Genomic DNA, 26,322 nt, shown 5'->3' with positions numbered 1-26,322 from the left:
ACCTTGCATAGCTTGAATTGCTTATGGGCTGTCATTTTCTTTCCTTTCATTGTTTTTTTCAAGTTTTATATCACTTTGCAATCTTAAATCGCATCTACAGATTGTTACAAGTAATTTAAAGAACTTCAAAGGAGTTATACAATTACTTATTGGATTGTTTTTAGCTACATTTTCTATTGAAATTTGGCAGTATGCTTTATAACTTAATGCCTACTTTACGTAATACGTGGTTCATTCAATATGTTTATTTTACATCTTAAATATTTTCCCACATGACTTATTAATGGCACTTGAATTATGTTGTTTTTTTTCCTTTTTGTTTTATAATGTTGCCTCTGGCTTGATGACAAGATTGTTAGGGTAACAAAATTAGAACAGCACAACAAGAGATACTCAAATAAGATGAGCTGCTGTGCTTGAGTGACATTAATAGTGTTAGTGGGCAGAATTAATAATCTTTCTGCCAACAAAAGTGACTCCTGTTGCAATTAAAGAACTAATCCTGGTCTTCTAAACATGAATCAAAAGTAGGATGTTTGATTTGCTGTTTAATGGCACCATCTGTTGTTCCACATATCAGGCAAAGATGGATTACTTCACATCTAATCACTTTACCACACCAAAAATATTTGCTTGTTTAACTGGAATTATAACAGAATTAGCTGTATTGAATGATTTGCAGCTCAATGACAAAGGTTTATTTTACTGTCATAATCTTAAAGCTTGGCTTTATTTAGGCCATTGAACCCCTGATTGTTTGAGTGTTGCTTTGTCCAGCTTCAGTTCAGAGGGTTTTTGATTACCCAAAAGCTGTGAAGATTTTTTTTCTTTTTTGGTTTTTATTAACAGAGGTGGAGGTGAGTGATGTATTTTGTTGTGGCTTAATATCTTATTTGTTAATGGATGTTGAATGTTTATATAAATAAATCTCAATACATTTTAAGCGGAGTGTCTTGCAATAAGAACTGGTTATCTTACTGAAAGGCGTTTCTGGCCTTCATTGCCTACAGAAAGGACTGAACTTGCTTAAAATGGCACCATTTTGGAAAAAATGAATGTATAAATAATTTCTAGCTATCCATTTATCTATTTAAGACCTGTTTTTTTCAATCAAGGAAGCTGCTATGAACAGGTTACTTTTACATCACTGTCTGGCTATGTATATGTAAGAGAGAACTTTTAAAATTCAGTATTGCATTTGGTAGTCCACTTTTAATTTTAGGAGTGGATCTTCTATACCCATTTTAATAGGCAATAAAGATGAAACACCATTGCTGGTACAGTTGCATGATGTTCTGGATTATATTGTCTCCCCCCCCCCCCCCCCCCCATTGTAATTTAACCTGCTAACCTTTCTAATTTGTGCCCAACAGTGCATGCCAGTCTTTTCGGCTTATCCCCTCTTGATATGTTCATGTCATCATTTATTTTGTACAAAATTTATAAACATTAAAGGGTAACCTCCTGACTGTAACATGTCTATCTTTTTGTCGAGCAGTTCTTTAAACTATCTCAGCCGAAGTGCTTTCATGTTTCATTACAGTATAGAATGAAGGCCCTGTTGTTAAAAATAAATAAATAAATAATGTGCAGCTGGTTGTTGAGGATACATAGGAGAGCTTCTTGTGCAAAAAAAAAAGTAACTATATATCCTTTAATCTTTTAAGGCTGACAAAACTAGGCTAGCATTTCCTTACAGCACCCAAGGTATAACCACTGAGAATAAACAGACTTTGATGATAGTATTGAAATGCCCTTGCTCTTTTGTGATCTGTTGTGTATTTTATGTTCTATCATGTGTGTATTGAAAAAGCATGCTCTCAAAAATCACAGTTCTGTATTACTAATCTGAATATACATCTTTTTAAAGCCAAGGAGTGGTTGCTATGTTTTCTCTTTAAATATATTTCCTTTCTAATTGGGTAATCTGAGGCTACATGCTTTACACTCATTGCTGTCTAATTAGACTTCAATTTTGTATCTTTTAATCCTCATGTATTTTCTGCATTAATTAATGATAAACCTGTGTAGAGTCTTACTCATAATGTTTTAAAGCTTATTCTAGGGTTCTCAAACTCTGATCACCTGGGGGTCCACTGGTGATGTGGTCTTTCCCACTTGAGAAATTGCAGAGCAAAAAAAGTGTCCCAATATTTTTCAACTTGGAATTTTAAATATATACAGGACATCCTGATAACCTGGTCAGTTTTTGTTTATTTCATGCTATCAGAGGCCAATCAGAACTACTTCTGAGTGAGATAAATAATATTTGCTTTGAGGGAGCTGGCATTGAACACCCTGGGAATGACATGGACATGGCCACCAGACTGTGGATGTCTATTTTGATTTGTTGATGTTTATAGTTGAGAAAAGCTTCTTGCAGCGGTATTTGCTGCCAGGTTAATACGTGACCCACTTGAACAGTTTGGACAGCTCTGGGAAGGATGGGAGTAACACTCTCAGAAATGGTACAATAATGTCTGGTTTTCCTTGTACATCTCTAGATTTTGCTTTGAGGTCAGTGCTGCACTGCAAGACTGTAAGCTCCATCGTAAGTGTGTCTGGAGCACTGTCCACATCAAAGTAGAAGGAGACTGTAAATATCTATAAATTAACATTGACATTTTTTAAGTCAGCAAGTAGTTGATCAAATTCCTGCTGTAAGTTCTCAATAGCAGCAACATATACTTCAACACTGAAAACAGTAGCCTCTACCATAATAGACATGAATGCTGGGTAGTGGCTTATGTTTCTCGGTGAGCTATGTTTTCCATTATCTCTGTTTTATGGAGAATGCCTTTTCACTGTCATAAACCATAATAACAAGTAGGTTTGGACCCTGCAATTTCATATTGAGTATGTTCAGTTATTATGTAATGTCCAAAAAAAAATGCTAGGTCCATTACCTATTATGAATCATTAAGCTTCCCTCCTTCATGAACTCCCTAATTGTCTGTCACAACTCGAAGACTCTCTTAAGAGTGCTGCCTCTGCCAGTGCACCTTTAGAAAGTACAGGACATCAGCACATTCTTCATCAGTTTCTTCCAAAACGGCACAAAGCTGACAGTAAGCCTTTGGATCTGACATTATAATGCATTTCACTACTTCAGAGGTAGCACTATCAAAATATAGGCATTTACTGCAGAGTGCCTGCTAATGAATTATGTCAATAGAGGGATTTACCCCTTCTTCCAGTTTTCTCTGAATTTGCACTTCTAGACCATTTTTTCTCCCCGTCATTGATAGAGCACGGTCTATGGTTATTCCTACCAGTTTATTCCACAACAGACCACCACATTCAATTTGAACATTACATAGTTCTTGAAATATATCTTCAGCTGTAGACCTCCAGTGCATCTAATGTAAGTCTAACAACTGTTCATTCACTTCAGATTTGTCATTGAAACCCCTGTCAAATATACCAAGCTGAGCATTGTCCTTTGTATCGGTGCTGTCATCGAGTACTAATGAATAGGCACTGAAACTTGTCGCTTTGACACGCAGCTGATTGTAAATGTCAGCTGATAACTCATTTATGAGCATTTGCACTCAAACTTGCGTTTCTGAACAATGCCACCTTCTCTGAGTAGACGATATTAGCAACCTGTAACATGCCAGGTTTCAGAAACTGTCCCTCTGTAAAAGGTTTCTCTATTTTTACTATTAATTTTCCCACCACATAACTAGCCTCAACCGCTGCCTCACATTCTTTTTTTGCTTGTAGGTAAAGATTCTGATGCATAGACATACCTTTCTGAAGTTAAGCAATTCGTTCCTCCTCTTCCCACCCCATACAATAGCATACCACTCTGCATGTTTAGTAGAGTAAGGCTGCTTGAGGTTATATTCCTTAAATGCTACTTTTTTCTTGCAGATCAGACAGGTAGCTGTGTCGTTAAGCTTGATGAAAAAATAATTGGTTATCTACCTTTCTTGAAATAGTCTGCATTCTTCATCAACTTTTCTTTTAGGTTTAGAAACAGAAATTTGAACAAAAAGAGGCTAACATGCAGTAGTCAACTGTAGGCCAGCCAATAAGTTTTATAATGTTCACGGGTGGATCTCACATCAGGACTTTAGTACAACCATATCTAATACCCCCAGTGGTCTATCAAAACTCACTGCATCAGACTGTCAAACTCAACAAGGGGGAAGCTTGAAAAAATGGTAGAGTGTGATTGTGTTGAATTCAACTATGGGAACAACCACCTAGCATGAAACGACCAGGTGTCTACACACTTAAATGAATTGTTAGATCAACTCTCTGTTCAGGAGCTTTGTTCATTAAATCATCCAAGGGCAGTTTGGGGTCTTAATCAGGCATTACTTACAAAAACTACTACTCCACTCCTTTTTGAATTGTGCTCTAGTTTGTTATTTGTATATTGTAGTCAATGAGCAGTTAAATCAGCCAGCAACAAAAAATGTAAAGATCGTTCGGGAACCAGTGAAATAAAAACATGTAAGGAGCCATATAAAACAGTTTTGTTTTTATTAAAAGTTTTATTAAAACATAGTCCCTTTTTCTCTATGTATTTTTGGAGAGTAAGGTTTCTCTATGTTCCAGGGATAGGTTAAGATCCAGTTTATTTTTCCTGACATGAATCCCACACTGATGAACTTTTTTATTTTTAAAAATCCCTTTGAATTGCTTTTTCATATTTTAGAATCCTTTTGAATTGATTTTTCATATTTTCATTATGCAGTGAATTACTGTATATCATCAAACCTATGTTATCCATGTTGATCTACTGGACTCTTTGCCAAGTCCTTTCATGGTGTATTATAGTCTATTGTATGAGATGTTTACATCTGTTGATTCTCTAAAATCATCCATATTACTAACCGAGAATGGTAAACCGGATGGCATAGGATGCAGGCACACGGCGAAAACCGGATGGAATGGACGCAGGTACACGGCGATGGGACCGTGAGACATACTGCGCAGGCGCGTACAGCACGCATCTCATAAACCGCACGCAAAGTCGTATCCACCGCGAACGAAGGAGTCACGACCCAAAAACGAGAGAGCTCAACTGACGTGAATGCAAAATGAAGCAACAACGCAACCCATAGCTAACGACTAACGACACATCCACACAAAAAAAAGAATTCTGCGCTGCAGCCCAGATTCAAACGGGAGATTCTACGGAGGCCCCACAGGTCCACAAAGACAGGGCATAGGCGTCACCGCCATATTGTGAGTGGCACTACTGCGGAGTGAAGTTAGGAATAATGTGCTGCTTGGGATTGTACAAACCGCTGAACGCTTTACACCAAATTCAAACACAATACGGCTCAACAATACAAACACGAGCCCACCTGGATAAGATCAATGGACGCAGGCGCCCACAACGTGTGTCTGAAACTGCGGATGCAGAGCAGGCACGGGTTCAAAACGAACAAGCTCGACTGATATGTAAATCACATTACAGTGATGCATCATTGACAGTACAACCACAGAAAACGCTCAGTATTAACAGTATAACAGTAAGTGCAATTATCCATACTACTAACGGTGAACAACGGATAACTAATGGAGTCACAGTCACGGCTCCAAAACGATCCAGCTCGACTAACGGAGCTACAAACACGAGCCCGCATGGATAAAGAAAATAAACGTGGGTGCCTACTACGCGCGTCTGAAACCGCGGAAGCAAAACTGTCTCGGCTCCAGAACCAAACAGCTCAACTAACGGAGCTACAAAAATGCTCCAGCATGAACAAATACAATGAACATAGGCGCCAACAACGCGCATCTGAAACTGCGGAAGCAAAGCAGGCACGGGGGGTTGGGCGAAGCCCCCTAGTACTGTATATAATGTAGGGAATATCATTTAAGTGTATGTAAGCCATGTTGCATTACAGCTATAATTGCCACAACTTCTGTGGCTCTAGGTTCAGGTTCTAATTTGCCATTTAAGCATTCATAGTTTATAATTTGAAGGTAATTTTAAAAAAAGAAGAAAGGTTGGCTTTCACAGCCCTGGCTTTGCTTTGTAAATGTAGCAGTCAGTCACTTGTTTGGCTTGGCATATAGCTCGTGTTAATAGTTCAAGTGCAATACTTGACTTTAAAGATTGGTATATGCTTTAAGATTCATTGGTATTTTGTCACCACTCCTGGCTCTGAACAATATTACATCATTTGTTTCTTCATAGTTCCTATGCTTATTATTAGAGCATTTACTTTCCTTGCAGCATTGTTTTCCTTAAGACCATGTTTTCATTAGATGCCTCGTTGATAATTTCTTTTATTATTAAATTTAGAATTTAATGGTTCAATTATGGGTTCTAAAAGATAAAATCTTACCTCTGGTTTGTGATCATAGTTTATATCTAACAAATTCATAAGACTAAATTAATATTTTCACCGTTTAACCTTTTAGTTAAATTACTTTTGTTGTGTTAGTCTTATTTTCTAGCATCCTTGGAATTCTTTTGAGGTTTATACATGAACAAATGGCAGCTACAATATCTTCATGATCAATCTTAATACATCTGTTCTTTTGGTTTACTGAAGATAGTCAAAATTCTCAGTCAGTTTCACCTTTCTGAATATTGACATAGTCTGCTGACATTGTTTTAATTTTTGTACAGATGTTTTTTACTCATTCAATATTGGATTTTTAAACTACTTGTTGTGTTAACTGTTTCTTTTTTAAATAATGGCATTTGTCACAGCATTTAGTTTGGTTAGATACTGTTTTGTTCTCTGGATGGTCTCTTTTTACAGTGTTGGAAGGTTATGGATCAAAGTCTTGACATAGCAGACATTCTCATTACTTGACACCCGTCCCACTTTTGTCTCTGTACATCTGGTAATGAACGTAACACTAACTATGTAAGTGTGTTTCTGTTTTAGAGCAGAGACTCATGCTATAAACTCTACACATTCACCTACTATTTTGGAATCTTCGAAAATGTCAGCAGTAAAGTTTAATGCTGCTGCCCTGAAGCTGCAGAGCCCATGTCCAGACACTGAGTGTTTACATGTGCACACATAAAACCAGTATAAGGTGAATAACCCAGTTAAGGCAAAAACCTGTTTTCATAAATTTCACATGCATAAGTACGCTTCTATTAGTTTTTCATTGGCAAGCGCACCAGTGTCATTAAACTGCACAAAAAAAATATAGTTCTCATCAGCCACTGAGAGTGCGTGCATGAAACTTGTGATAATTTCTTATGTTTTATAAATGTCTAGTCCTCCTTATAAGGTGAAGTAAATTACATCCAACCCCTTTTTACCTTCTCGGCCTGAGCCTCAGATTATTCTTGGTATGAGCATTGTCCACTGCATCATCTGATCATACTGTTTCAACGTATGTATCTACAGCAAATAGCTGGAGTAAAACTAGACTGACACTTTAATAATGTGTTTCTGTTAATGGATTTCACTCGGCACATTCTTTACTGCTTGGCTATGTGACTGAGTCCTGCAAAGGACTAGCACACCTGTACGTGTACTTCTTGCCTTACACCCAAAGCAGCTGGGATAATAACACAGGTATTTTCACTTCAATAAAATAAGTATTGTGTTAAGTTACTTGTTACTTTAAAAGGTAACTGGACTATGTAACTTAAATTACTTTTAACATGTTACCCATCTTGTGCTGTTCAGCAATGTACATTCAGCTCATTAATGTGAAATTAGTAATTTCTGAAGTATTGGAACAGGTTTTTTAAACCAGAAGAGAGAATGTGATATCTGGAGCATTTGCTTCATGAACTTTATTTTGTGGACACTTCTACTCGTGACTGCTGAAAGTGTGTGCAAAGCTAACTAACTCATGTGCGGACTACAAAACTCTTTAACTGTACCCCGGCTAAGGGTTTACATGGCCAAATAACTGGGTTACTTATAGAGAAATTTGTTTGTTAACCTGGTCTCTCAAAGACTGATAACCTGGTTTCTAATAGTTTACATGACACTTTAGAAACCATGAATAACTGGGTTATTAAAGCACATGTAGATGCACTCATTGTTTCCATGTTCCCCTGTGTTTATGTGAGTTATTCTCTGGATACTCCATTTTTTTTTTCTCAAGAACGTGTTTACTAGGTTAATTGGAAATTATTTGGTCATATGTGAAAAACTGTGAAGATGCAGTGTGATTGAATGTCCATAGTTGGTATGTGCTTTGTGCCCAGTGCTCCCAGGATAGATAGGTACTGGACCCCAGTAACCTGTGCAGGATCAAGCAACTTCAATGATAAAATGAGCTATTTTCCTAAGGTGCTCTCTCGTTTCTCTCCTCCAGTATTTTAAGGTTGAATGGTAATCACATTTTAATGAAAGCCATTTTGACAGCATTTTTTTTGTACATTAACTGCCTTACGTTGGAGTGATTGTTGCCAGTATTGAGCACAAGAACAAAGCTGTCTGAACTATAAACAGATTTTTTGCATTGATTTGAAGTAGAGCCTGATGTGACATTTTATGTTTGTATGGATCTTTAGTTTAATCATGTGCTTGATCAAAATCTTGTTTAATTCTCATAAAATCAGCTTGATTATGCTGAAGTCCTTCACACTTGTAATAATATAGGTATTGTTAGGGAATTTTAAATAAACAGTTACTAACTAATAAGAAATATGGATGAATAAAATTCTTAGATCTTAACTGAATATATCTGATACAAAATGGCAAAGTGTCAGTCCTTACAATCTATTCATTTAGCTTTAGTAATTTTAGATGGAATGTTTATCAGCAAATTACTTTCGTAAGCATGCTATTTTCATTGACAGTTTTGATTGTCTTCAGTGAATGCAGCTGATTTGATCCAGTGTCTGTTGCTGCAGTGTATTTATTTCACATCTTATTTTTTATTTTTAGCATATTTTTTTGTTGCTTACTTTGAAACCTTCATTTTGTCATTTAAATTCAGAAGAAATCTTTACACAAGAGTCTTGTCCGCTGATGAAGGTGCATAGTATCGCCCTTGTTGTCACTGTCTGCTATATGCTGAGGTGCATTACACATATATTGTTTAGTGTAGCATTTTCCATGCTTGTTCCTAAGCTGTTCTTATTATTGTTTTTTTGGTTTTTAATAACAAAATGCAATAACAAACATGTGCTTGCTTTAGAATTCAACTACTGAATTCTTGTCAAATTCTGAAAATATTTTGAACAGAATTTTGGAAAGAGAATTAGTTGTGTGTGTCTCCTACCCTTTTGAGATAATGCATAGCATCACTTTCCCTCTGAGTTTTGGAAGGTGGAGTAAGATTCTTCCATTTGAGCAAAATTAGTTTTCACGTGAACAATGTAGTATAGAATGTTACAATAGGTTTTTCACAGCACAATGTTATCCCATCTGGTATTAACATTTCTTGAGTGATTTTTAGGTTCAGCGATAGTTGAAACAGAAAGGAGAGAGACTTTTTTTGCCGAAAATTGTAGAAAGTCTATTTTTGTGGAGAAATATGTATATTTCACTAGATGAATCTTTAGAATAATTACATTTAAGAGATCTTTATACAAGGAAATGAAACCAGTACAATAAATTTACTTTGTTGTCTGCTGTTCTTTTTAATTATTAGTGTTTTAGTTGATATCTGCACTGTATAGGCAATGGATGTCTGACTTGATAATTTGCTTTTTGTTTTCTTAAACTTTATATATTTTTCCCCTTCTGTCTAGAACCAATGAGAACTCCTAAAAGTTTGAAGATTGCAGAGACACAGGCCAGATTCATTGCAGTGGACTGGGAGTCTTTGGGCTACAACATTACCCGCTGCCATACATTCAATGTTACCATTTGCTACCACTACTTTCACAACAATAATGAGAGCAAGGCTGATTGTCTGGATATGGACCCTAAAGCTCCCCGTCATGTTGTTGGGAATCTACCCCCTTATACAAATGTGAGCCTTAAAATGATCCTTACAAACCCTGAAGGAAGAAAAGAGAGTGATGAGGTGGTTATTCAGACAGATGAAGATGGTATGTACTATGTTTTAATTTGATTGCTTTCTTATTCAGATATCCTGGTTCTTTACCTCAGATTTCACTCTTGGGAAAGGCATACACACATACACATGCAGTTTAAGAAAATATCAAGCTTTAGTTTTAATTCATCTTTTAATTTAAAAGGCAAACTTGCCTAATATTCATGGACCTCTGATCCATATTTGGTTCTTTAGATTAAAATCTTTACATTATCTTGTTGTTCCCTCCTTCAACTGGTGTGCAACTTTTTTTCTGTAGATCTGCCAGAAATTTTATTTTTTGTCAGATTATCTGCTAAAATCTGTTGGAACTGTTAGTATATTATTTGTTATTTCAGACAGGACAACTATCACAACTCTTGTAATGAAACACTTTAATGTCTTTATCACATCAGTTTCAGGACTAGTTTGAAGACCTCCCTCATCCCTAACTAAATAGCAGAATTCAAGTATATTCCTTCCCAGATTTCACAGTTTTGAACTCTCTGTAGTGTTTAGTAGTGGTGGTAGGAAATGTCTGTAACACCATCATTGTTGCATGTCCCATCAAAAACAGTCATTACCATGTCCATCAACCTACAGGTATATCACATAACAGTATCCAGTGTATAGCCAAATGGGTGAATTTTATGTGAATTCTTACCATTACTAAAATGGTTTAAAAGTGGACCTGGAAATTTAAGCTTGATGTGATATGTATTTTTGTATTTGTGTTTTTTCTCATTACTTCAGTTGTTCATTAAATGAAAAAAATCATGTGTTCATAGCACCAAAAACAAAAGAGCTTTATAGACTGTACCAGACAGCACAATTCACTGTTCTAGTTCCTTCTGGTTTCACCAAATAAGAAAGACGTATGAACATTGGAGAATCAGTTTTTGTCAGGCTCCTTACTGAGAGAGACTCAAACAAGACAGTATTTGGTTGTGTTCTGTTGCTTCCGTGAGTTTAATTCAGTACTTATTTTAACTTATTTTTTTACTTATTATTATCAATTCAGACATATCTTCACTAATGTAGATAACCTGCCTGAAGCATAGTTGCTCTGCATTTTTTGTTTTCATTCTCTGTCAGTGGGGAAACTTAAGTAATGCTTTCTTTCAGGACATTTTGTTGATGATTTGTGTAACTGATGTAGTATCCATGGACGAGAAAAACAGGAGTACAGAAAATAAAAACCAAAAAAGTCTTGAGCAACAAATCTATGTTAAACATGCCCAAAGTTGTATTGCAGTCTACAGTTTTGATTCTCCAGTATCATTTAAGTTACATCCACAGTACTTTATATTTGCTTATTTGTGATATAGGAAATACTGCTGCGAATATCTTGTATACTTTTAAAAATACAAATCTTTGTTAGGAGTATCCAATGTTTTTATACATCTGTCACATCACCATTTCAGATTCAGCCAAGCAATGTGAAGTTTTCGTTAACATTCTCTTTTTTTGATTGAAAAATTTGAAATGTTTTAATGCAGTTTTGATACAGTAAGTTTACACTCAATTTTTTTCATTCCAATGTTTGCTTGATTTAAATATTAAAGTGTTTACCAAATAGCAAAGAACTGTAGATAGAAGATTTAATTCTAAAGAAAGTTGCAATAGCAGTCACATAACACAAAACATTGCAGATCAAGTAGTGTAGTTGAATATAAAGTAGGAAATATACAACCTTCAGAGGGAAAAAGTGTAGTGCCACCCCAGTAGTAAGGGGACTAATTTTAGATTAGTTGCTCTACTTTTTAACCAGATGGTATACATTTAGGGATTGTAATTTTCCATGATGACCAGTTGCTCAAATATACATGTAAAATTCTGTTACAACGAATATCTTTACAACGAAATTTTCATTACAACGAAGTATTTTTTTATGGTCCTGACAGCTTCCCCATAGTAGATGAGTCTATAGAAATCTCGTTACTATGAAATATATTCAGCAGATACTTTCATTACAACAAAGTGCCCAAAAGACCTTGAAATGCCTGAATGAATCATCCACAGAGCAGTTAGTTCTGTGGTCGCAGCTCAGTTGTGCACAACGATCCCCAAACAGAAACATTGTAAATTTATTTTTCTTTCTTCGAACTTTCCTTGTACTGTTTTTTGCTGTGTATTGTTTTCTGTGGTTTTCAGTGATACCTTTTGCTTATTGCTCGTCAACATTTGAAAAACATCCATTGGAATTTAACTCATTGTCATCCTCATATAGAAACAGCAGACACGAAAAAACTATAACAGTTCATATTAGAGAAAAAAAAAACGTAAAATGTTTGTGGCTCTCAATTCCAGCAAAAAGAAAAAAAGACGTTGCCAGTCAATTCTGAATTTCGCCAGCAACACTGTCAACTTTCTTGAAAGACCGAGCAAAAAAAGAACAACAATCTCGGGTTGCAAACATATGCGAACCGTTGCATTTGAAGACGTCAAAAAAGGTGTTTTTATGTGATTAAGTGATGCTCATTCAAAAAACATTCCTATTAATGCAGCACTCATTCAAGAAAAGGTGAGGTTTCTAAACTCTCTTGGGACCTCCCCTAACTGGACAACACTGAGAAGAGCATCCTGAAGTGTGATCACCACGTCTGTGGAAGACTGTTTATCTGTTGCCGGGGCAACAGCTCTTCTGTGGCTCTTCACCAAGGTAAACAGAAAAGATCTTGATGGGTGATACAAGGAACATTGTAAATGCAGGGAACAGGATTACTTGGCCACTAACCTGGCCACGACCCTGCCTGACTGCTGTGTCTGTGTATAGGAGAGTGGCAGATCACGCTACAATAAATAATCCTGCTGTTCCTGTTTCAAGCTAAAGTACTGAGACTTAGCCTCGTGTTTTGGGGTGCAAGACAGGGACTTACAGTGCGACCATGATCTTTTAGGATTCACTTCTCTAGCACTTCACTGAAGCACTGTGAGCCTGCTGTTGTCCTGCCCCGGCAACAGACAAACAATCTTCCACAGACACGGCAATCGTGCTTTGGGACACACTAAAGCGTATTGTTCCCATTGGGTGGAGGGTGGGGGGGATCCAAAAAGAGTTCAGAAACCTCACAATATGAAAAAGAAGAAAAGGATGATTCAGCTTCTGATTGATAACTGTGCTGCCCACATCATGCTTCCGCAATTAGATAATGTTCGCATTGAATTCCTCCCTCCCAATTGCACAGCAGTGCTTCAGCCATTGGATTTGGGCATCATTCACACCCTGAAAGTGTATTATCGCAAGGAAATTCTGAGAAAAATTCTCGTCAGCATAACTTGTAGACAGGAGGAGATTAAAATTAATGCGAAAGAAGCTATTGAAATGATTGCAAACACTTGGACGCAAGTTAAAGAAACCACTATAGCAACAAATACAGAATCTCATTACTACAAAATTTTCATTACAACAAAATATTTTTTAGGTCCCTGGCAGTTCAATGTAATGGAATTTTACCTGTATATTTCTTAACTACTGCTACCAGAGAGTTCAAGGTTACTACTTTGACGAAACCAGCTTCTTCAGTTTGTTGAGTTTGCTGGCCTCACTATATTGCTGTTGCACCCAAATCCTGGAGCGTAAAAGATTGCATTTGCTACAACAAATTACAACAGACTGATAGGACATTTGGAACAGATACCTTTATAGTGCAAAATAGGATATTTGGAACAGATACTTTTATAGTGCAAAAGACTGACCCCTCCTGCACAGAAGCTTGCTTAAGTTTATTTGATGCAAATGCTGTATGTTATGTAGGCAAACTATATGTACAGTATATTGTGTGTCTGTATGTATGTATGTGTGTGTGTGTGTAATATATATACACAGTCAGCTCTCATCCTGTCAGTGTATATACCTGCTTTTAAAAACAAAGAAAACAAGAAAGCACGCTTTACACATTTTCACTGTGTATATACTCTAAACACCATAGATCTCTGCACTGTCTTCATAATCATGCAGTGGTCTGCTTGAACCTTACATTAAATATCTTAAAATAATTTTACATTAACCTATACCCAGACCCTTTTCTTCCAACAATATTATCAAACGGTGCCTTACCAGTAAGAGAATGAAAGAACCAGACCACTCCTTACTAATTTATATTGCAGTAAGAGAAGTACTCATTGTGAAAGACATTACACAAAGTTGGTCGTTCCATAGACTGGTGTTTAATTAGGCCTTTTGATGATAATAAAATTGTAAATCTCTCTAGTAATTTAGTTCTGCTTTAAACATTTTGCTACTGAGTGGCAGTGGTTGCTTATATTGCTGTTTAAAAATAGGTATAGATGTATAATGAATGGTATTCTTACAAGAAATGTGTTAATATTAGCACCAGTAGCAGCATAGCTACTCCTGGAGTACGACTGAGGATCTGTGCTGAATTGTGACATATATATCAAACATGTAATCCAGTTTGAGGATTGTGTGGCCTAAGCGTTTCTCTGTAGAACTTGGCACAAAGTGGGTATAAAACATGGACCAGATTACCACAGGTCCTGCTCATGCACAAACACTCCTACTCAGTGAACCTAACAGGCATGTCTATATAGAAGAAATACCAGTGTGGACACAGGGAAAATGTGGTCACTCCACACATACAATTACTGGTTTTGCAGTAAGTGTGGTGTATCTGCAATGTCTGCTGTTAAAAAAAAAAAAAAAAAAAAAAGACAGCCTTTTGCTAAATTGATTTTTTTATATATTTTTTCACTTATTCTTTTTTGATGCACCATTTGAATAATGCTGGCTTCTGCATGAGAATAGTTACAGCTGCACTGTTCCTTGACCACCTTTTATCATGTTGTTCTTATAAAACAATTCCATGGAGTATATTTGACTGTGAATATGCAAGATGTAGAATTGCAGTTTAAACTGTGGGGCTAGTTTTCAAGCAGAAAGTGGAATTTTTTTTGTGGGTTTATAGTTGACAGATGATCACTGTGGCAACCCCTAACGGGAGCAGCTGAAAGAAGAAGATAGTTGATTTTTAATTTGTTCATTTTTTTCCCCCAAATTTATTTACTCAAGCCATTGGACATTTCTTTGTGTGAAATATTGAGAAGATATGTGGTATAAAATGCATGAATCCAGCTTTTTTTTTACTTTAAAGTCAATTAAACGTTTACTATGAGAATTCCTTTCAGTTTTGTAGAAATGTAATCTTTCACTTATGATTTCTCACAGGTCATATTATTGTATTACATAAGTATAAAAATATTTCTGTCATAATTTGAATAATGATGTTAGTTAAATCAATTGTGAATATTGTCAGTGATTTTTTTCTTTAGTGCATTTGAAATAATTTAACAGTGTATTGAATATAATCTTTTGCTGTGTTGAGTTTTAATTGATTTTTATATGATAATTCTGTTAACATCTTCCTTTAAGTGTATAGTTCATTACTTTGTGAAATTATGTTTAGTACCACTTTGACTTAAAAGCTTTCAGTGTTATAGTTTCAATTTATTTGAATTAAAGAAAAATGATTCTGTCATTAGCTTGCTGACGCCATTTTTGAATTTTATACTTTACACAATCTAAATAGATCATTAAAAACTGAGCATACAGTTTTCAAGTTTATCCCAAAATTTTATACCTTTTAAATATAAGATTAGCTGGTAGCAATCAAGTTTCTTCTATAGTCACGTTATTGTCAAATAAAATGCAGACAAGATTTAGTCGAGTCACTTTGTCTCTATGCAATTTTAATGCAGTGCCTGGACCTGTTCCCAGTGAGTCAATGAAAGCAACGCCATTTGAAGATAAAATCTTTCTTCACTGGAAGGAACCTTTGGAGCCAAATGGTATCATCACTCAGTATGAGGTAATAAAGCCCTGTTAAAAGGAACATTTGTCAGGGTGTAAAAAAAAAAAAAAAAGTCGGGTGATTGTAACATGTTTTTTCAGGTTATGCATCTTCTCCTTTTTAAACTCATGAAACTGCAGCATTTACTAAAAGTAAACACAAGTGAATCCAGTGGATGTGAACCTTGTGTGAATGAGTTGGGTAACCTGCTGGTGATTACATTGTAGAAAATCTCTTTTCCCACTCACTTTCTTGCCCCATTACTTCACTGCCTTTTAACCTATGTCCTCTCTATATAAAATGAATCGGCATACTCCAGTCAAGCATTGTTTTTAGGGCATTAATGCAAGGATTTTTCCCAGCTGCTGTTTACTGTGGTAGCCCCAAGGTATTTTTTTACACCCCTAAGCTTTTCTTTATTTATAGCCAGGTAAACTTGAAACCTGTCTTGCTGCCTATTCTTCTTAGTATGCATTAGGGTGCTATGGTGGAATCCTTGGCTACTACATTTTGTCATAGGAGAATTCTTTTGAAGCCTTGCCAGTTTCATTACAGGTGCTGGTCATAAAATTAGAATATCATGACAAAGTTGATTTATTTCAGTAATTCCATTCAAAAAGTGAAACTTGTATATTAGATTCATTCATTACACACAGACTGATGTATTTCAAATGTTTATTTCTTCTAATGTTGATGATTATAACTGACACTAATGAAAGTCCCAAATTCAGTATCTCGGAAAATTAGAATATTGTGAAAAGGTTCAATATTGAAGACACCTGGTGCCACATTCTAATCAGCTAATTAACTCAAAACACCTGCAAAAGCCTTTAAATGGTCTCTCAGTCTAGTTATGTAGGCTACACAATCATGGGGAAGACTGCTGACTTGACAGTTGTCCAAAAGACGACCATTGACACCTTGCACAAGGAGGGCAAGACACAAAAGGCCATTGCTAAAGAGGCTGGCTGTTCACAGAGCTCTGTGTCCAAGCACACTAATAGAGAGGCGAAGGGAAGGACAAGATGTGGTAGAAAAAAGTGTACAAGCAATAGGGATAACCGCACCCTGGAGAGGATTGTGAAACAAAACCCATTCAAAAATGTGAGAGAGATTCACAAAGAGTGGACTGCAGCTGGAGTCAGTGCTTCAAGAACCACCACGCACAGACATATGCAAGACATGGGTTTCAGCTGTCGCATTCCTTGTGTCAAGCTACTTTTGAACAAGAGACTGCGTCAGAAGCGTCTCGCCTGGGCTAAAGACAAAAAGGACTGGACTGCTGCTTTCTGATGAAAGTAAATTTTGCATTTCCTTTGGAAATCAAGGTCCCAGAGTCCGGAGGAAGAGAGGAGAGGCACAGAATCCACGTTGTGTGAGGTCCAGTGTAAAGTTTCCACAGTCAGTGATGGTTTGGGGTGCCATGTCATCTGCTGGTGTTGGTTCATTGTGTTTTCTGAGGTCCAAGGTCAACGCAGCCATCTACCAGGAAGTTTTAGAGCACTTCATGCTTCCTGCTGCTGACGAACTTTATGGAGATGCAGATTTTGTTTTCCAACAGGACCTGGCACCTGCACACAGTGCCAAAGCTACCAGTACCTGGTTTAAGGACCATGGTATCCCTGTTCTTGATTGGCCAGCAAACTCGCCTGACCTTAACCCCATAGAAAATCTATGGGGTATTGTGAAGAGGAAGATGCAATACGCCAGAGCCAACAATTCAGAAGAGCTGAAGGCCACTATCAGAGCAACATGGGCTCTCATAACACCTGAGCAGTGCCACAGACTGATTGACTCCATGCCACGCCGCATTGCTGCAGTAATCCAGGCCAAAGGAGCCCCAACTAAATATTGAGTGCTGTACATGCTCATACTTTTCATGTTCATACCTTTCAGTTGGCCAACATTTCTAAAAATCCTTTTTTTGCATTGGTCTTAATTGATATTCTAATTTTCCGAGATACTGAATTTGGGACTTTCATTAGTTGTCAGTTATAATCATCAAAATTAAAAGAAATAAACATTTGAAATACATCAGTCTGTGTGTAATGAATGAATCTAATATACAAGTTTCACTTTTTGAATGGGATTACTGAAATAAATCAACTTTGTCATGATATTCTAATTTTATGATCAGCACCTGTATATCTGCTTCACTCTGGTACCCTCCGAATACTTACTTCAAAATTATCAGCAACTTTCTTTTGAACTTTCAGTACAGCACAAATGTTTTCCATTATCTATATTCTTCTCTAGTTACCTTTTAGTATATTTGAGATTTCCTATTGTAACAGTGTTTATATATTTATGGCTAATGTTGCTGTTTTTTTGTTAAAGGTATTTTAGAAGTGCTTTTATCAGTGCCCAGATAACCAACTGTTTTGTCTTGGTAGAGTAAAGTATTGCTCTACTTGCCCCTATTGTATTATTAATATGTAGCCTTTGTCAGAATGCCTAATCTCCCAGACTTACCCTTGTTTATAAGGTATTATAGTATGTAACTTATCCCCACCTTTCCTTCTACATCTATAGGCAATTAGGTGTAGTAAAAGACAAGCAGGAGTTAAGTTACACATAAAACAATGTATTACTGGTAATATTCATAAATAATAATATACAAAGTACATTTGAATATTGGCAACCATACAACCTGATTAAATGGTGATGTGTAGTTCAGGCGGCAAACAGACTTGTTAATTATTTAAAATGTCTCTAGTTAAAGCATCATTGGTGCTCAACTTTCTTCAGAATTGGCCGCAAGCCTGTTCAATATGGCTGCCGAGCTGTGCTCTTCATTGTGTTGTCTTCATCATCAGAGGTTAGTAAGAGAGATATGGTTCTTCATCATATGTTGGTTAGTAAGAGAGATAGTGTGAGGTTAAGCAAGTAAATTTATAGATGTTCTGTCCAACTCCTAGAGCCAATAGGGCGTCCTTAAAGTACTTAAAGTACTTAAAGGCCTCAGAGACAAGCCAATTCTTAACAGCCATACCTCAGACCAATGGGGAAATAGAACATCTTAACACCTGCCCCAAAACCATATGTTAAGGTAACTTGGCTTCCTTGCGGGGGTTGAAAGACTTAAGCAGAGAAATACTCGCCAAACTGGTTTAAGGCACCTCCCCTCCCCCCCTAATCCCCCCCCCCCCCCCCCCTTCCCCGCCATAAAATTCAGAGACCCATTCCTAAAGGGGGGGGGGGGGGGGGGGCATAAACACATTAATGTAACACTAAATTACATTGCTTTGCCTAAATTACAAATAGACATACAAAATATTTATCAAGTTATATAAAAAATCTTACATCACAACACTCCACCCCGATAAATGTTTTGTACAATGCCTTTATAAACAGTCTTTAATTGTTTAAAGAGTCTGTTGAATAACTTGTGCTTTGATTTGCAGTATTTGCTCTCCCAGTGTTAAAAGTTGTCCGTGACCATTTGTCCATTACATATCATCTTTATTTCAAAGACAATCTAAAGAACTTGGATGCGCTTCTGATGACTTGTATCTGCTCCGGCTTGCTTCAACTGTTTGTTTAGCTTTGTTTAAAGCCATAAGCAATTGATGGACTTGTATTTCTTGTACAAAATTTATGAAGTCGCTTGAATGCTTGTTCTTGCTATGGTTTACTTGTTTACAAAACATGTTAAAAATAAAACTGTTTCAATATGCTCTTTAGTAGATTTGCCATAAAAAAAACTTTAGTCAAAGCTTTTACTCCTACACTACCAAAGTACAGGCAGAAAATTTGCTTTCTTGCGTTAATGTGTATATTTTATTTTGTTTATGCCTGTGATATTACGAAGTAAGTCATATAAAGTTATTACTTTGCCATTACATCAAAATGATTAAAAGAAGAATATAACTAGGTGCCAAGTTTTTGAGTAAAATTTCATAGGAAAATATGTTGTGATTTGAATTTTGAGTCATATCGCCCAGCCCTACATTCTGTAATATTAGTCAATCATATGTTTAAAATAAACTTTGATGTACTAATGTTATGCCATAACATTATAAATAAGTGTCTAATGTTTAACAAATGCCTCAGGATCTATTTGTATGCCAAATAAGGCAAATAATGTGAATATTCATTTAGGTTACATACAGAACAATACAATATTAGAAATGGGCAGTGTTGCCTGCTAACTTTAGAGATATCACAGCATTTGTAATTTACTGCCTTTTCACGCTGATACTAAAGAAAATGCATCTTTTAGAAAACTGAATGTGGACATATTTCTTCTATTAGTGATGCTATAGCTTGAATCAATATTTTGCTGAAACTTAACACTTCACATTCTAGGTTTTTATAGTTAAATAATCACTAACATAAACATTTAATACATAGGATTAAATATCTTAACATTGAAGAAAGTACTGAAGTGGAAGGACTGTGAATCGGTTCCATATTGTCTTCTGCTTGTACTATAAAAAATACATAAAAAAGAAACCTAATTGGTAGCTTCTGTTCATAAATAACTTGATGACTGCCTGCATCAACTCTGTAAGTAGCTCCCATCAAAAATATTTTGTGCATTTTGTCAGGTTTACAGTTATAGAAATGTGGTCTCAGAAAGAAAGAAAAAAACATCTACATTAAAGAAACAAGGTCTAAGGAGGCTTGGCCAAGTATTACATTTTGAAAGGACATAACTGTTAAGGTTCAAGGTTCACTAATTTGGGCTGCTCACACAATAAATAGAGAAACCAATGGAAAGAGTGATGAAGCACAAAAAGGGCTAAAAGAAAAAACCCTCTCTGGGCTTTCCTGCATTACCTTGTCTCCTTGCTTTTCAGGTAGGGTGGCTTGCTCACTCACCTCTTTAGACCCACACAAACTTCTTCTCTTTCTCACCTTCCATTACTGTTTCTTTTAAACTCTGGCCTGTTTTCTCAATGTCATGCTGCATGGCCATTAAATAGAAGTAGCCTTTAATCATTCTCCTAGGGGTAGTCCTTAGGATCACTTCCTGGTTCAGGAATACCATCTCTCTCTAGAGCCCGTAGTGATAGCTGCTATAGTCTCCAGCTGTGGAATTCCAGTATTCCTCTCTGTTGAGGAGATTGTCATTTTGCATTATTCGTCAGTGATTTTACACGAAACGCCCAGTTACACTATGGTTAAGATTACGGTTGTGGGACAGTGATCGGATTAAAAACTAGCAGTCCATTTAACTATTCAACGGGACTTTGAAGGTCTGCAATTGGACCCATCTCGATAGACTGTGTCTTCTTGCAATCCTCAGACCAATCTCCTGCCAGCTGTCAGATAGCCTGTCCACCATAATATACTTATGAGGTCTACACATTTCAGAGGGAGGCCATGCATTCTCTTTTTGATCTGGGGGATCTCATTGTTAAGTCAATTTTCGCCATACCACTCCCACCTGCATTTGCCATGCTTATTTAAATTAGATAGACACTAATGTATGGTAGTGATAAAGGTTTGTTGAAACTTTTGCTCATTTTCCAGCAGTATAAGGCAATTGTGTTGTCATTGTTAAGTAGTGTGGTTGGATGCAGTATTATTTTCTTGTACAACTAGCATACAGTGGGGCAAAAAAGTATTTAGTCAGCCACCAATTGTGCAAGTTCTCCCACTTAAAAAGATGAGAGAGGCCTGTAATTTTCATCATAGGTATGCCTCAACTATGAGAGACAAAATGAGAAAAAAAAAATCCAGAAAAATCACATTGTCTGGTTTTTAAAGAATTTATTTGCAAATTATGGTGGGGGAAAAAAAGTATTTGGTCAATAACAAAAGTTCATTTCAATACTTTGTTATATACCATTTGTTGGCAATGACAGAGGTCAAATGTTTTCTGTAAGTCTTCACAAGGTTTTCACACACTGTTGCTGGTATTTTGGCCCATTCCTCCATGCAGATCTCCTCTAGAGCAGTGATGTTTTGGGGCTGTCGCTGGGCAACACGGACTTTCAACTCCCTCCAAAGATTTTCTATGGGGTTGAGATCTGGAGACTGGCTAGGCCACTCCAGGACCTTGAAATGCTTCTTACAAAGCCACTCCTTCATTACCTGGGCGGTGTATTTGGGATCATTGTCATGCTGAAAGACCCAGCCACGTTTCATCTTCAATGCCCTTGCTGATGGAAGGAGGTTTTCACTCAAAATCTGACGATACATGGCCCCATTCATTCTTTCCTTTACATGGATCAGTCGTCCTGAAAACAGAAAAACAGCCCCAAAGCATGATGTTTCCACCCCCATGCTTTACAGTAGGTATGGTGTTCTTTGGATGCAACTCAGCATTCTTTCTCCTCCAAACACGACGAGTAGAGTTTTTTCATCTGACCATATGACATTCTCCCAATCCTCTTCTGGATCATCCAAATGCTCTCTAGCAAACTTCAGACGGGCCTGCACATTTACTGGCTTAAGCAGGGGGACACGTCTGGCACTGCAGGATTTGAGTCCCTGGCGGCGTAGTGTGTTACTGATGGTAGCCTTTGTTACTTTGATCCCAGCTCTCTGCAGGTCATTCACTAGGTTACCCCGTGTGGTTCTGGGATTTTTGCTCACCGTTCTTGTGATCATTTTGACCCCAAGGTGTGAGATCTTGCGTGGAGCCCCAGATCGAGGGAGATTATCAGTGATCTTGTATGTTTTCCATTTTCTAATAATTGCTCCCACAGTTGATTTCTTCACACCAAGCTGCTTACCTATTGCAGATTCAGTCTTCCCAGCCTACAATTTTGTTTCTGGTGTCCTTTGACAGCTCTTTGGTCTTGGCCATAGTGGAGTTTGGAGTGTGACTGTTTGAGGTTATGGACAGGTGTCTTTTATATTGATAACGAGTTGAAACAGGTGCCATTAATACAGGTAACGAGTGGAGGACAGAGGAGCCTCTTACAGAAGAAGTTACAGGTCTGTGAGAGCCAGAAATCTTGCTTGTTTGTAGGTGACCAAATACTTATTTTCCACCATAATTTGCAAATAAATTCTTTAAAATCAGACAATGTGATTTTCTGGATTTTTTTTTTCTCATTTTGTCTCTCATAGTTGAGGTATACCTATGAAGAAAATTACAGGCCTCTCTCATCTTTTTAAGTGGGAGAACTTGCACAATTGGTGGCTGACTAAATACTTTTTTGCCCCACTGTGTACTTTTTAATGTTACAGCCTTCATGTGCACAATTAATTACTTTGACCATTATAGGCTTCACAGAAAGTATGTTCACATGAGTAAGTGTTATAATTATTATTCATTTTATTTTTATTTTTTTAATAGATCAGCTACACTAGTATTCGGTCATTTGATCCTTCTCTCCATGTTGCTGGACCTGCAGTAACTGTTTCATTGCCATGGAACAGTACACATCATATTTTCTCTCAGTTGCATCCTGGAACCACATACCAGTTCATAATTCGAGCCAGCACTGTGAAAGGTTTTGGACCTCCAACAGTCCTAAATGTGACAACCAATATATCAGGTAATTATTTTTGCTACTTCTAAGAGTGTTTTATATTAATTTACAAAGCAGTTTTGGTTTTGTGTGTACAGTATTTATGCGTTTTAAAGGTAGAGTCCAAAGTAAGCAAATATTTGCATACTGAACAGCAAATGTTATTCTGCCATAAAATGGCAATGCAAAATTATAAATTACAGGAATTAGTATTTCTCTCAAGAGTAAGGACACAGAACACTATATACCATTAAGCAAATTTCTGATGGAATGCTTTTTGTTAAGCAGATGAGAGAAAAAAAGGTGTATATACTGAAGAAATGTATGTCACATACAACAGATAAATGTTAGGTTTTGTGTGTAATATGGCAAGACCCTTCCCAATAAGTGTCCCTCATAAGTTAGTCCTAAAAATGCTCTAACTTAATGTTCTGACCTTACACCAACATGCATTGATGTGTGTTAAGTTTTAAAATCTGTGTCATGCATGGATTGATCTTTTGTACATTTTGGGAAAGAAGGTCATACCTTTTTTATTTTTTCATTCATTCTCTTTAGATTTTGTTGTGTAATTAAAGAATAATGCTGTTATACGCTCATATTAAGTGAACTTTTGTTTTCCCCCGATATCCTTTTAGGTGAGCTGTGCGGGGTTTTTGATTTGGATTATTGAACTTTTTTTTTTCTATACATGTTTATATCTATAGCCTTATACTAACCCTTTAAGATTACTAAAAATCATAAATTCGTAGCAGAAAATCTTAGTAACAATGCTGTTTTGAATCTAGTTGGTTTGCATCAAAAATGTACTTGTTGTTGAACAAAAATTAGAATTAGAGTTTTGATGTAATAGTATGAAAACAAGCGTGTTCATTTGTTTTACATAAAGTAATTTTTTTTTTCCCTTTTCTGACTAGCCCCAACTTTGCCAGACTATGATGGGTTTGATGCTTTTTTGAATGAAACCTCTACTACCATCACTGTAATGCTAAAACCTGCTCAGGCCAAAGGTGCTCCTATCAGGTAAATGTGTGAGCAGAGCTCAATTTGTACAGATTGGCAGGCTGCCTAGCAGCTAATAAAGTGCTTCATTTCCAAGCTGTATTCATTTGACATTGCTGTCAGGAGGTTTGTTTTTCTTGGTTAGGCAAAGTCTACAAATAGCCTTGTAGTTAATAAGAGTAAAACTCTTCCGGGAATTTAGATATTCAAGACCTGAATCATCCTCCTATCTTTTTTTTTATTTGATTTGCTTTTGTCAGGCTCTGCCATTTCATTTCCCTTTCTCTGTCTGTATCTTTGGGATAGGGAGTTTTGAAGGTAGTTGTCATAAAAGGGATTTGAAGATAACGCTAGCACTTCAATTCAGTAAATCAGTTATTATGTGGTGTGCTTCATATATGATTGGGAAATTGGAAACGCTGGGGAAAGTGGAAAAGAAGATCAACAGTGATGAATACAAACTATTTGACCTTTTTCTCCCAGAAGTGGCCTTCACTGCAAATCACGTTGTAGCTATTAAATATTACTTGGCATGTCTCAAAGCTTTATTAAAATACTCTGGGACACGTTAATTTTGAGTGACATTTCCCTGTCTTCCATCAAATCTGTAATGAAAGACAATTTATTAATGTGCCTTGCTTTACAGAAACATAAAAAGTAAATGTCTTCCTCAGAAGCTTTCATTTGATTTCCTAGTTGATATTTTGATATGTGATTTCTGAAGTCCTTTTTGGAATTAACTTTAGTTTTTTGAGTTTATATCTTGGTAGTATCTACTGTTCTGTGGATAATAAACTATCATAACTGGAGTGCATTTGTAAGGTTTTTGAATTTAAGGTTCTTTCACAGTAACAGAAACCTGCACAACCTTTTGTGCATTCCAGAAGGATAAGGTTCTTTTGAAACATTATAAATTATTCTTACACCGCTTTCTTCTGTGCATATTTTGTTCTAATTCTAAACATAAATGCCCAATATGCCAAATGTATAGCCACAGAATTAGGCATTTGTCAGGCTTTGGTCAAAAACTGAAATGTGGTGCTTGCTTAAGTATTCAAACCTCAAACATTAATGTTTAATTAAGCCTCTCTCTGCAGCAGCTTTAAATCTTTTTGGGGAGTATTAAGGTAACACCACATACAGTGCTGTGAACTTTGGCCCAAACACACAAATGTGTTCTAAGTTTAACCAGGTCTTTTGCTTGCATTCTGGCAAACTCCAGACAAGCCTTAAAATGAAACACTTTATCGGTTGCCACTGCCTCATTTAGGTCAGTATTGTTCAGGTCTCTTGTTATATCTGACCTTTGAATCTTTGTGCCACATAACTTTTTAGGTCTGTTAAGATGCTTGTTAATCTCTCAGTTGCTTCTCTCAGAAGTCGGTCATTGTTGAAATGCTAAAACATACAATGAAAATAAACCCCTTTCACTGATATCCTTATGACTACATGAAGACACTTGGGTAGTGAGCATTTTGCTTTATTTTTAGAACTTTTACTTACAATATGCTTTTAAAAAGTGCCTGCTGGACATCCATTCACACTAAGGGGAATATTTGCAGGCATGTGCCTTTTTCTCAGGTTTTGTTTGACACCTGCAAAAGGAATAGCATGCTCCTATGACCTTGAAGCAGTGGTGAAGAGTTGAGCTCAGGGCACATGGTGCTGTGTGCATGTTATAAACTCGATGTGCTGAATTTTTATTTTAACAGAAAGCTGCATTAACATATCTTGCTACTGTGTGTTAAACCCTGGTCTTTTTTATTTTCAAATTAGTAGTGTTGCTTAAGCCCTGATTGGGTCATATTGTTTTAAATAAAACAATAACCAAAAAAAAAAAAACACTCTACATTCCACAGTTGCTGCTTGCCAGTATGTTTTTGTTATATTAAAAACAAAACATGTAGCCCATTGTCACTAAGATTCTTTGTTTGCCTTTAAGAGTCATCACAACTTTACATGGCATGAGGAATTAATGTATAAATATCACTAACATAAATGTGTGTGTTCTCAAAACTCCAGACAAATGTTAACTTATTTTTTAACCCTCCATCTTGTTGATAGTTTAAATTAGTAAGGATTATTCTATGGACATCATGCCTACTTCACTGATTAATTTGTGCCTTTCAGTTCTCTATCCTTTC

The 26,322-nt window shown here is 36.5% G+C and overlaps 1 protein-coding gene across 15 annotated transcripts in view; it reads left to right on the top strand.

Moving 5' to 3' along the window:
* The window catches only part of ptprk (protein tyrosine phosphatase receptor type K), a 615,224-nt gene that overhangs the window by 416,180 nt on the left and 172,722 nt on the right, over positions 1 to 26,322 (top strand). For all 15 annotated transcript variants that reach the window (XM_028797925.2, XM_051924122.1, XM_028797923.2 and 12 more), the window contains exons 8-11: positions 9,650 to 9,952; positions 15,655 to 15,764; positions 23,002 to 23,203; positions 24,094 to 24,199. In XM_028797925.2, coding sequence (XP_028653758.1) covers positions 9,650 to 9,952; positions 15,655 to 15,764; positions 23,002 to 23,203; positions 24,094 to 24,199 — 721 coding nt within the window. The remainder of the gene's footprint in view (positions 1 to 9,649; positions 9,953 to 15,654; positions 15,765 to 23,001; positions 23,204 to 24,093; positions 24,200 to 26,322) is intronic.

Source organism: Erpetoichthys calabaricus, chromosome 3, assembly GCF_900747795.2.
Source record: "Erpetoichthys calabaricus chromosome 3, fErpCal1.3, whole genome shotgun sequence".
Lineage (NCBI taxonomy): Eukaryota > Metazoa > Chordata > Cladistia > Polypteriformes > Polypteridae > Erpetoichthys > Erpetoichthys calabaricus.
Note: the sequence above shows the minus strand (reverse complement) of the source record. Positions and strands in the feature narration are given on the sequence as shown.